Source organism: Monopterus albus, unplaced genomic scaffold (genome assembly GCF_001952655.1).
Source record: "Monopterus albus unplaced genomic scaffold, M_albus_1.0 scaffold98.1, whole genome shotgun sequence".
In the NCBI taxonomy this organism is placed as follows: domain Eukaryota; kingdom Metazoa; phylum Chordata; class Actinopteri; order Synbranchiformes; family Synbranchidae; genus Monopterus; species Monopterus albus.
The window spans coordinates 3167188-3180981 of NW_018127978.1; the positions used below are offsets into that span (position 1 = coordinate 3167188).

Here is a 13794-nt window from a genome sequence, read left to right on the forward strand (position 1 = left end):
AAGCATGGCATGAACAAGTAGATGTAAATATTCAGGTGCAAAAATCACTCGTATAAATGAAATTCATTCAGACCACTGATTCAGACCGTTTTCCCACAACAGGAACAACTGAAAATGGAAGAAAAAAAAGCCACAGTGCTATATGGCCTACAGAATGTACTGTATGTGCTCAACAGTGAGTTCCCAAGCAGCAAGAACAGCCAATGGAATCAGCGAGGGAAGAACAGCAGGCCCGTGTGTTAGGCACTGCTGAAGGTCACTTGAACATCAAGAAGAGAAAGAAAAAAGAGATGCAGAAAATCAAGTGAAAGTAAAAAGAAATTTACATTTAGGAAAACATTATCAGAGGATTTTCTGAAACACATCATTATCAAAATATTACAACTGCAGTGTTTCCTCACACATCTTTTGCAAAGTCACAATTTGATTCAGATTCTTGGTATCACAGTACAATGCGGAATGATTTTTGATTCAAAAACAGTTTGATTCAATTTAAAAAAAGAAGGCTACTATATTTTAGCTCTTACTCTAGTTTTCTGTGTCAAACAACAGATTTCTGTCCTGCGCCCCCTGAGCTGCTTATGAAGCTTAACAGACAGTTAAGCTAACTGGATCTGATGAGCATCGAAACCAAGTACTGCTACCCAGCAGTATGTAAAGTACTTATAAGTATATAATATAAGTATATAAGGTTATTAAAATTAGTTCCACCTTTACCAGCTGGAGCATCAAATGTGATGAACACAATAATGCATCAATAATTATAATCCACTAATATAAATGTGCCAATCTGCATAATGAGTACTATTTTGGTTCTTTAGGTTATATTTTGATGGATACTGCGTCTGTGCTGCAGTGTTACTGCCAGAAAGGCTAGTGTTATCCAAAATGGCCGCAGGTCTTTAGAAATTAGCTTTTTTTGTCAGTTTAACTGAAGTGTTGCAGTGTGTTGCTGAGCTGCTCTCAAATACTAATATGTTCTATGCTCCGCTACACTGACATCAGTCTGTTGGTGATGGCTATGAAGTAGTCACACAGTCCTCCACGCCTGTCTTTCACAGCTCATCATCAAGCCATTAATACACACTGAAATGAGTTCATTGTCTGAAGATGAACTAACGTTACAGCCACTGATGTAACACAACGCTTGTGTTTCGCCTTTTTCATTCGGTAAACATTATTACAAAAACAGAAACAAGGTCGCTTTGCTTCTACATCTCTCTGTGTTTGCTCCATCTGACCTGTTGCTTCTGCACTGACCTAAGCTGCTGGCCTCCTCTACTCCTAGATCTCTTGCTGCTTCAGCAGCACTGGGTGAAGTCTGGAAATGTTGGAAACCAATTAACTGGATTAGTATTCACACTGGTTAGGCTGTTTCTAATGTTAGCTCAGTTTTGCTACTACCTTTGGTCCATACTGTCCACACCTCCAGAAGACAAGTCCTCTGAGTCTTAGAAAACATATTTCAATGTTCCTCTGGACTGAGGGAGCAAACATTCAGCAACAAAGTTTTAGAATTAGCATTAACCTCATCCACTTGCAGAGCAGTCATTACTGACTAGCAGCTATATTCAGCATTCTGACCTCGGCAGCCAGTCATATTCTAACGTTAGCTTAGCTATCCTTACTAGCTTGCTATAATATAATAGAAGACTTTGTGTCTCTGCAACTGACAGCATTGTGTTTAAAAACAGACACGTAGAGGAGGAGCTGTTCATAGACGGTTCGTTGTCAGTGTGTGAGAGAGCAGGGCGAGGAAAGACTGAGCCAGTCAATGCGTTGCATGCATCTCTACGTTGAAAAAATTAGTTTACCCTTTTTAAATAGTGGAAAAAGAGAATCTGTCTGTGAAGGAATACAGCTATGTGACGGCTGCTTGGAAACAAAAAGAGAAGAGAGAAAAGAATTGGTGAAAAGCAGAGGGAGAAAGAGAAAGAAAACAGCCAGGACAGGCGAGGACAACGCTAGCTTCTCCAGTTCCCTGTCAGTGGGTAGGAGCAGACCTGACATGCCCATACAAACCTGAGGTAAACAGATATACACAGGCCTGTCAGGGTGTGTGCTTAAGACAGAAAGAGTGAACACAATAAGTGCATGTGTAAGCGTTAGGACATGCATTATGTATGCAACATTTCTGCATTCTCTGTTTAGGTTTAAATTTCAAGTTGGTAACATGTCAGCCGTTCTATCAAACAAGCATGTACAAAGAGATCTACACACAACAGGTAGTCAGTGTTTCTGTCAATTTTGGTTTTACTCCCATTTACTCCGATACAATACAATTGAAAAAAAAACCATACTGTAGATAATCCATTCATATATGTAAAAGTGATATGAAAGCAGTACATTAACAATACCAAATACTACCGTCTAAACAATGATCATAAAGTTGAATTAACACTAGAGGTGCACCAATCAACCAGTGGAGATCGGCCAGTCGCTGGTCAAGGCCGATCTCCGGATTTCCAGTCAGATTTAGAGGCACAACAGCCCATGTCATGCACTCAGTGGCACAAACAAAAGTGCAGTGTGTGTAGTGCATAGCATCTCGCACGCACCTCAAGCAAGACTCGCGCTCATGTCTACAACAGGTGCATGTTCACTTGTGCATTGGAAGTGACTGGTGTACAAAAAGTGCACAGAGAACACTACAGCAAAAGCAAAAGCAAAACTAAATCTCTGACAAATAGTACACAGTGAGGGAATTCACATGTACAGTGTATCCAACCCATGGTAAAACACGGCAAATACAAACTACACACACTTCAAAAAGAACTGTGTGCTCAGTAGTAACACACATTCTTCTGTTTCTTTTACCTGTTGCACCTGGTTGAGAAGTACAAATACTGCACTTCATTTTTAGTTGGAGGTTTGTAAAAGAGTTTTTGAAAAATGAGAGAAAAATGGAAAATGTACAGCTGTTTTGTTTTTATCCATGTTACAGTAAAGAAAGGTTACAGAAATGTCTGTGTATGCTGTCTATTACAGTTCATAGAACGAAAGAAAATCACAATTGGCCAAAATCAGAATCAGCAGGTCAGCCTTAAAAAAAATTGTTAATTGGAACCAGCCCAGAAAGTTGCAGTTGTCGCATCTCTAAAAACACCTCTGTTAGACCATAACCAGCATGTTTCCATTTTTCAAAAGGTACAGTATGTTGTATTGGAGTTCATTACAATGATAAGCATTTCTTTACATTTCTAAGGTCATTTGGAGTAAATAATGCTGAAACTATTAGGCCTAAGTGAAACAAATCAATTAACAGATTAGACCTAAAATTATTTGGCAACAATTGATAATCAATCAGTTGTTTATCAAGGGAAGAAATGCCAACAACTATCTAGTTGCAACTTCTCAAATGTGGATTTTTTGTTGTTGCAAACTGACTATATTTTGAGTTTGGGACTGCTGGTCAAGCAAAACACAACATCTGAAGATGTACAGTTGAAGTTAGAGGTTTACATGCACTTGGATTGAAGTCATTAAATCTGTTTTTAACCACTTTAACCAGATGTCATAATAACACACTCTTGTTTTGAAAGTCAGTTAGGATGTGTACTTTATGCATGACACACATATTTTTTCCATTTTTAAAGAAGTTTACATACACTCAGTTGACTGGGCCTTTAAACAGCTTGGAAATTTTTAGAAAATGATGTCATGGCTTTAGAAGCTTCTGATTGGCTAACTGACATCATTTGGGTCAACAGGAGGTGCACCTGTGGATGTATTTTAAGGCCTACCTTCAAACTCAGTACCTTTTTGTTTGACATCATGGGAAAATCTAAAGAAATCAGCCAAAACCTCAGAAAAAACTGTGGACCTCCACCAGCCTGGTTCATCCCAGGAACAATTTCCAAACGCCTGAAGGTACCACGTTCATCTGTACAAACTATGCAAGTACAAACATCTTGGGACAATGCAGCCATCGTACCGTGTTCTGTCTCCTAGAGATGAATGTACTTTGGTCCAAACAGGTACCAAAGTATCTAAATCTATAGTAAAATGAGTGGAGTAAAAAGCTTGTGGAAGGCATCCTGAAATGTTTGACCCAAGCTAAACAACTTACAGGCAATGCTACCAAATATTAACCGAGTCTATGTGGACTTCTGGCCCACTGGGAATGTGATGAGAGAAATAAAAGCTGAGATAAATCTTTTTCTCTGCTATTATTCTGACATTTCACATTCTTAAAATAAAGCAGTGATCCTAACTGATCTAAGACAGGGAATGTTTACCGTATATTAAATCAGGAGTTGTGAAAAACTTGGCCTAAATTGATTTGGCTCAGGTGTATGTAAACATCTTCTTATTCAACTGTATAAACTAAAAGATTGTTCAATTGATAAAAATATTATATAATAAAAATATTCGTTAGATGCAACTCTAAACACTAACACACTGCCTTTCCAACTGCCATCAGACTTCTAAATAGCTGATAGGGGTTTACAATCAGGAATTACTTCATGTAATTGCACCTGTACTGTTTACATGCTCAGCTGCACATGCCTAATTGCACACCCACTGCTTACTATTGCACATACAGCTCCGGTGCAGCATACGTTATCTCTTATTGTGTTCTCATTTTTATATACTTTTTATTATAGTTCCTTTCACTCGCTGTTTAAAGTGCCTTTAGACTTTGTGCTACTGTTTATTTATCTACTTTATATCTCACTTGTGTTGTTTGGCATTCAGTGTGGATGGCAAAGTTAGAATTTCACTGTGCAGGGAAACATGTTTCCATATTGTGCATATGACAGTAAACACAGAATCTTGAATCTTCAGCTTTACAAAATCATCTGTGTGTGTTTGCTGTGAGCCTCTAAATGATGCTTGGTTTCCTGCCAAAATGGTTACAAGTTTCAGAAAGGTCAGCTGACACAGAACTGCAGCACTGGTGCTATTAAGAAGTTACTCTGAAAATAATGAATAATAAAAGCTTTGGATATTATTATAAAGTGATGTTTGTATCTGTTGTGCTTATTATTAAATAATCTGGCTTTTTCTTACACAATGATTCAGGATTTAGAATATTTCATTTTAAAATTTCATCACATTCTAGAAGATAGTAGATGATAACCATGTGTAAAATATTATATATAAATGCATAAGCATTATATTTGTGCTGTGTGTATTTATGTACATTGTGCTTTCACCACACATGGGCCGCAACTGAACCCACAAATGCCACCTCCGGGTGTATCCTGCACACAGTGGAGGTTACACACACTCACACACATACTTAAAGTACTACTCTAAAATGCACCATTCTGCATAATAAGTATATTTAGCGCTTTAAGTATGTTTTGATGCTAAAACTTTTGTAATAATTTGAACGCAGGACTTTTACTTGTGACAGTTTTTTTACACTGTGTTATTGATATTTTTACATAAGTAAAGAATCTGAGTGCTTCTTCCACCACTGTTCAGTGATGATGATGATGATAAAATGTGAATTTCTAATTCTCTCTGCTTTTCTTTTGGGGTGCCAGCCAGGCCTGTCTCCTGACATATAAGATTTGAAATAAAATGCTTTATTTAGTTGAATTAATGTCTAACCTCACAAAGGATGTAGTTTTACTGTAAGTAGGAAAAAACACTTTACATACACCCAGAACCACCATAAATGAGCACAAATATTTCAGCCCAACAAAGGCAACCACTACATATTTTATACTGACAATGATATGACTTTACTTTGCATTTATCAATTAATGAGCTTTGTGCTCCAACTGACGTTTCCCGCACACGCCAGATCTGCTCCACACAGCATCTTCAACAGACTAACTGACAGCTTCTAAATGGACGGGCAGTTCAAACAGTTGCAGGCATAGAGGAGCCAAAATTACTATAAAAAAGAAAGTTGTTTCATTGCCGATCTATTCATGTGTTTCCGGCCAGAAAAAGGCTCGTTGTCACAGTGGGAAATGAGGAATAAAATTCACAGTCTTCGCTCTATGTAAAAGTCATTTCCAAACTTCAGCCACTGATCCTTCACTCAGCTCATATTCACTTCAGTCACAAGTGAATAAGTTCAAGTGGGTATGTAATATTAACAGTTTTATTTATTTATTCATGTATTTATCTCCTATACTGGTGAACAGCCAACTGACAAAATTCTTAGGTACAGCCCTACCAAGGACTTTCAACATTGTGCCTCCCTTTTTACAGTGTAGGATTACTTCATGGCCAGTAACTCTATCAGTGTACATATGGCATGTGGGTGTTGTACTGATATAGACTCACAAGCTTAGAACCTTAAATCAAGGTTAAATCAAACCTAAAATGTAATGCTTTATGTAGTGGAGACAGTGGGGAAGATAAGTCCTAACAATGTGAGTGTAAACACATACATTTATGTCCCCACAACATGAATAATGTGCATCCACATATGCACACACCTTGGTGGCAGGCTGGAGAATGTTAAGTTGTTCTGTGTGAGTCAAGTGTTCAGAGGTTGGTGTCCCTCGATTGACACAATACACATTAATCTGTGAGGGGCTCTCCCTTCACTGGGCCACCAAGACGTGAAGGAGTCACATACAGAACATTGATGCCCCCTCCTGCCCCCCACACCTTCGACCCTTCACCTACAGACATCAATCAGACCAAACAGATAACCTGCTAACGGTCTAATTATACTAAAACCTTTCCCTCAGCCCACATTCACGTCTGATTTAGTTTCTTCTAGTGATGCATGCAGTTAAGCATTTCTCTTCCATCTTGGCTCTGGATCCTTGCACCAGGATGGTCGTGTATCTTTGCAGAAATATATTTCAGCTTTCAGAAACAGAGAAAGAAGGAAGCCAGCATGAATTAGAAGAACTGAGGAAGGATGGAGGGCAGAGAGCGAGGGGCCCAGGAAAAGGGCACATGTGGGGGTGGGGGCCTCACATCAAAGTTGTGCCTGGTGGCGAGAGATTAGGGACCACATTGCAAGTGGGGATTGTTCATTCCCAAAAAGTGTGTGTGTGTGTGTGTGTGTGTGTGTGTGTGTGTGTGTGTGTGTTAAGGAGGTTCAGCTCCTCAGGGTCTCTCACTGGGGGCTGCATTCCTTGTCTGTCATGTACTTTACAGCCCCTTCCAGCTCAGATTGAGCCCTACAATTTATACATTGTCTACTTTGGTACCTATTGTGCTAAGTGAACTCTGAATGCACATTGGCTCATTCAGTAGATCATCCATTCAGTAGTCTGGAAGAACAGTTCTTAATACAACTGTCATAACCTCCCATTTTGAATTACATTAAAACATTCAAACTAGATTAAAAATTTAAATACTGATATAATGTGGCATTGTATTTTACCAGGCAAAAAAATCTAGCTTTTTGTTCAAATGAACAAACCTGATTCCACCCGCACACTCCAGCTGCACACATATAAAAGAGTTGTGTATTACATCAAAAACAAAGCTATTATATTACACTATGCACTAGTGAAGGGACGATATCAAGACACAGTAGCTTATACACCCCCATCAAATAACATCTACACTGTGACATCCAAAGCTTCAGTTACCACTAATGCTTCAGAGAGTGCTTCATTTTTTGATGGTTTTGAAATGTTTTTGCCAAACTATATGCTCTGTTGTTATGTACAGTAATACTGGTAAGCTAACAAGAGAAAATGATAATTTATAGATATGGCAATTACAGATGCACCAATTGCAGTTTTCTTGGCTGATTCCAATTTCTGATTCTTTTAAAACTCAAACCTGCCGTTTCTTTCTTTCTAAGAACTGTAACTGACAGCATACACAGACATTTTTGTAACTTTTCTGTAATGTACAATTGTAATAAAAATAAATCATTAGTTGTACATTTTCTCTTTCGCTCACTCTTTTTTACAAATCTCCAACTAAAAATGAAGCATAATATTTGTACTTCTTCAAATAAAAAACAGGTGCAGCAAGTACTAGAGCACACAGATCTTATTGAAGTGTGTGTAATTTGCATTTGCTATGTTTTACCACAGACTTAATGCACTGTACATACACATTTCACGTGTAGCCAGTAATCCCCTCATTGTGCACTCATTCAGACGTAGTTTCCCCTTCTTCAAGGTGTTTCTGTAGCGTCCACTGTGCACTATTTGTACACCAAGCATCAATGCACTTGTGAACACACACCCGGTATAGACACAAGCACGAGTCTCAACAGAGGTGCACGTGAGATACTATTCGCTGCACACTTTCGGTCTGTGCCACTGTGCGCACAATGTGAACTGTCGTGCCTCTAAATATGACAAACACAGAATCAGAAATCTCAGAATGACCAGTCGGCCACTGGTCAAGGTCAGTCCCACTGAAAACCATTTCTGATCTCCACCAATCAATGGGTGCATCTCTAATGAAAACATAGTCAGGTGATTATAACTGTGTAGGGATGCACAGATTTGATAAGTATCAGCACCGATACCAACCCTTTTAGGTGAATTAGCTATCACGGCATCAGGCATTACATAACCAATCCACATTAAATACCAGTTTAATATTAACTATCATTATGAAAGGTCAGTGTTTTCTTTATCAGTTGTCCCTAACATTCTGTTTAGCTAGGAAACATTCCAATGAGTTCCGTGCAGTCAGGAATACAGATGATAAATTTGGGGAAAAGAAGAGAAAGGTTTCTGGATTTGGAATAAATATCAGTGGATCAACTGTAATGATTAATGTATACGAGTGGGAGCTGTTTGACTTGAAGAGATAACAGGTAATATTTTAAGGAAACTCTTTCTCCTTAACCATTACATTACACTAGACTCAGATTAGCTGTCAAATAGATTTCAACCGTAAAGGAAAACTACAATGGACACTGAGCCTATTCCACACCAACAAGGTCTACTAAAGTATAAAGTCGCATTTAAGACACACAAGTAGAGATGTGATGGTATGAAAATTTAACATCAGTATTATAGTGACCATAATTATCAAAATTATCACAGTGCTGTTAAAATGTGTTGAAAATGTTCAAAAAGTATTTACACTAAGGGAAATCATTCATTTAATTCTAAAAAACACACATAATTATTTGCATCACTATGTATTGTGTATATATAAACACTGAAAAAGTAACATAGCCAATAGCCATGGCCTTCTGTAAACGTAGGAAAGCGTATCAAATGTCCATTAAACTAGGGCTGTGCAAATGCTCGACCATTCATTTTTTTTAAATAGCCCAGACTATCAGAAAATCAACTGGCATGAAGTTTCAGCTTCTCTCATCAGTTAACAACCAGCACATGTTGTTACATTTGATGCGTGCCAACTTGCACTGCTAAAGATTATGAGAATATAAAGTTATGATTCATCTGATTTACAATTCCTGACTGAAATGTTTTCCCAGCTTATTTTTGTTGGCTTCCTACTCCCATTCAGATGGATGCATGTTATAGAAACAGCTGTGTGTTACACTTTAAGGGAGATGGGCAAACAACCCGGACACACAAATAAAAAACCACCACCAAACTGTTGCAACCATTAAAGTCTTTTCTCTTGTAACAGCAGACTACAATGTTTGGCAACACTTCTAATAAAGTACAAATCTCACCTTCATGTGTCTTGTCCCACTAGATTTAGTCTTTTTCTCCTCATTCTGGGCAATTTGCTAAATATTGTCATCAGACCTTAATGCATCCATGCATCAAACAGTGTCACACTTAAAGTGGGTATTCCCCCCGACCACAGGGGGAAGTACTGAGTAAATTGCTGCTTAGCACACCAAAGTGAGGAGAAGAAGACAAACTACTGGCTGGGGCTACCTTCTATTGCCTTCTACACGACACATACAGCAGCAGAACAACGTGAAATGTTTTTACAAGACTAGGTAACACTGAAAGCTTAATGACAAACCATTTGCCCCATTCCAAAGTACTCACATCATGCACTGAGCTAGAACTTCATTTACAGAAGAGGGTGATGATCAGAAAGATGACTCAAAAGATTTGAAGTGTTGCATCCTTTCACAGATATTTTTTCAGCATGTTCTTCAGATAGGGTAACCATCTTCAAAAAAGTCTCAGAACTTGTGTAAAAAACAAAATATGCCCACACTTCAGACTTAGAAATGTTTAGGTGGGTATAAACCTTGCTGCAAACTGAAAAAACATAGAAAAAAATCAACTGGACCAGGTTTTTAGGTCGAAGACGTTTCACCTCTCATCCAAGAGGCTTCGTCAGTTCTGAACTGAAGTTTTTTCAGCTTCCTATGACCTGGATGACTGAGAGTCTGCACGAACATCTTGCAGAAAACTAAATGTGGTGAATCGCTCACCAACCAAAGAGACAGCCTCTGGGTAAACACATTGAATTAATTATGGGTGAAGTCAATTATCACTGAATTCATTATAACATGATATTTTCAACACTGCACCACCCAACAAAGTCAAGAAGAAAAACTAGAAGTACCACTTCATAGTTGTATGCCTCCAACAACCAGTGAAACTCACGAGAATAGGACAGACGTGAGGATATAGTGCCATTTGACCTTTGACCACCAAAATCTAATCAGTTTATCCTTGAGTCCAAGTGGAGACCACAAATCCCCCCAAGGTGTTCCTAAGAATAGACAGATGGACAACCCAAAAACACAGCGCCTATAGCGATGACTATCAGCGGCACAGAGGTGTTAAAAATGTGACAGAAGTTGTACCTTAACCCACCACTAGTGCTATATATGAAGGACCACCATTTACTTTACCTCAGAGGGTCAGATGCGGATCTAATGCATATATGAGTGTAAAATTCACCTGATTTACTCCACATACTATTATATAGTCACACATGATATGCTCTTACTACCGTACTCTCCTTTGGCCACTGGACTACTGTAACTTATCGAGACATTAGTCCATCAAGTACTTTTGCTACCATTAGTAGTACACAAATGACAAATCGTTACAGAGAATATAATATAAATGTTTTCAGTGATTGTTGAGAAGTCTTCATGATAAAACGTTTTGTTGATAGTGGTTTGTCTTATTACATTAAAGCTGGTGCACTACAATTATGTTTAATTTCAGTGTGTTTCTGTCATGATACTCATATGAAAACCGCAGAATAAAAGAACCACAGATTTGACAGATTCCTGGCAAAAAAGATGGAATGTTTGACCCTGTATAAATTCACATTAATGTTCTATTAACTTCCAAGACCTTTACTGAAAAAACCTTTATGTAATTAATCAGAATTAATTGCTCATGCAATTAATCTAGTTTTCACATAATTAATAGTAATTCACATGGCTCGTTTTGGAAATTATAAGGAACTTACTTGACCAAACTAATCAGTTATGTAGTAAATGAAGCTGTTAATCTACATAGGATATAATTCATTTCTTGCCTTCGTTGGTCTGTTTTTGTGATTTATGTGACAGCAGTAACTGCAATTTCCCTTTGAGGTCTACTAGCTATCTTACTGTCCATCTATGAACAAATGTAACCTGAGGAGGTTGCTCAACCTTTTTTAGGCCCATTAATGAACTCCATCACCTGCTGTTACTACCCATACATCCCTGTCACGACCAGTGCACAATAGCACTAAAGTGGTATTCACTTTGCATGAGTGATGGCAACGTGCCATCCCAGAGTAAATCTTAATAAATAAAATATAAAACACAGATTTCACTAGAAGAGTCTCAGTCAACTGATGGGTCTCGTGACTAATAATATGACTAGCAGACTTTCAGGGGCCAAGTCCTACTTCAGGATAACCATGATAATGCAGCTAATACTAAACATAAAGAATCAGTCTTAACAAGTTTAATTTTTTGAAATGTAAAAAACATATTTTGTCCACATCAGTGCTAAATTCATTCATTTCATCAACTGACATAAAATGATCTGTTAGGCAAAAATACCAAGTGGCTGATGTAGTTTTGGAACATGGGATGTTTAACAGCCTGTGCTGAAAAATGTCCTCCGAATTAACTCTCATTCATTGTCTTACTTCCAAATGACTCCTCCCCTTCACTTTCCACCGTGCGCCGTCTTCCTGCACCTTGTAGCGACTCCAGTATGAACGAGGACAGGCCTAGTTGTATTTGTCTGCAGGTATATTTGTTCCTACCTGTCTATCAGAACAGCTCGAATAAGAACTCGCCATCGCTATGCAGGCAACAATCCTACAAGGAAGTTCAGCCGGGAAATCAGTACGTGTCCAAACACCGGAGCACGTTCCAAACTAGGAAACACACAAGGTGCAGAAAGATCTGTCGTGGCGCCACGGTTATCCCCACAACAGGACCACAGGCGTGTTGTAAAATCTCTGAATTCACCGTGACACAATAGCACCTTGTCATTATAATAGGCCAGAAAGAGCGCGGACAAAGAACTAGAAACACTTTTCGGCCCCTGAGGCAACGTGGGAGTCCTTATGGAAATACATGATAACAGGGTATACAAGTATCCCACTATGAAGTAAAGAAGTTACCTTACCTTTGGCATCGTATTTGTAACACTATTATTCACATACTTCACAGCATAAGTGGAGAGGATCCATTACACATGTGTAACTGTGTAGCTTTCTGTGCGTTTATTTCGCTGATATTACTACAAATATATTATAGGAATACGAAAATAAAGTTTTCATATCACTAGAGGTTTACTACAAACTCACTGGTCACGTCTACATGATCAGTTTCCAAAGCACTCATCCAAAGCAGGGGATTGGGGGTTTCTGTTTTAACTGCTTGCTGCAGATGAACATGCTCCATCAGGTTCAACATCTGTACACAGCTCGGTTTACCGTGCACATGGGCAGCAGTGCACCATGAAATCAAGGAAAACAGCTGAACCAAGAGCGTAAACGGCGTCTAAATCAAATGTGGCTTCAAAAGTGATGTGATAAAAAGGTGAGTGAGTTAGCTCGGGAAATGCCTGAAATAAATTCATAATAACAGCCGCCCTCCGCGGTGCAAAACTTACTTAACCATTAACGCTTCTTGCACTCATCCAAAGCAGGGGAGGTGTGAAGGAAGAGGTGTCCGCTGTAGAATCAAGCCGGTTAAACAAGCTGGCTATTTAAAAGAGTTCGGAAACCAGCCTTGAACCTAAGCACAAATCAGGAGTCAGTCTACTCCTCTTGCCCGACTTGTTCACGTTGTGGAAGCATGCTGCTGCAGCGCTATGCCGTGCACCCCCCGCCCCCACCCCAGCAACCTCTCCCTCTCTCCTCGCTGTACACCGAGTGAACTTGCTGTGGCTCCGCCCATGCAGAGTCGACCTGCACAAAGAAGTATGAGGATATTGGTCTCCCTGAGCGATGGAGGCATTCCCAGGTGGGAACGTCAACTCCCATATTCTGTCCCCTGTGGCTAACATTAAAAACGTGAACATGAACTAGTTTGACGTCACCTTGCCACCCCCAACAACACTCAACTCTCCTTTCTCTGTAGTGTCAGCCAGCCTCCCGTCACTGAAGTTCATTAAAAACAGAGGGAGAAACACCGACCTTCCCTTTTCCCCTGGAGAGATGAAACCTACTATTGCAGAACAGAAACTACACTAACAGTACTTTTTCTAATACGTTTTACTCTTTCCTAATGATGATAAAAGTAGAGATTGGCTCTCAAGGGAAAATTGCATAATTTAACAAAGACAACAAAGACACAAACGACATTTGCCCACATATAGGTTACTGTTGTTCATTTTATGTAGGCTACTCTACTCCATTATATCACAGAGGCAGATTTACTCCACTGCATTTATCTGGCACCTACAAATTAAGAAAAATAAGTAAAACGTAGGCTACTAAAAGGACAGTTTCTTCCCTGAGCCATCACTCTGATGAACAGTT

The 13794-nt window shown here is 39.0% G+C and overlaps 1 protein-coding gene across 2 annotated transcripts in view; it reads right to left on the minus strand.

The window, feature by feature from the left end:
* Positions 1–13097, minus strand: part of LOC109965303 (DNA (cytosine-5)-methyltransferase 3B-like) — a 65442-nt gene extending 52345 nt beyond the window's left edge. Inside the window, exon 1 of one of the 2 annotated variants that reach the window (XM_020609207.1) lies at positions 12924–13097. In XM_020609207.1, the coding sequence (XP_020464863.1) occupies positions 12924–12931 (8 nt within the window). In that variant the 5' untranslated portion in view covers positions 12932–13097. Of the gene's footprint in view, positions 1–11946; positions 12108–12923 lie in introns of those variants that run through there. The other variant, XM_020609208.1, reaches the window with a different exon arrangement.
* Positions 13098–13794: the final 697 nt, after the last annotated feature.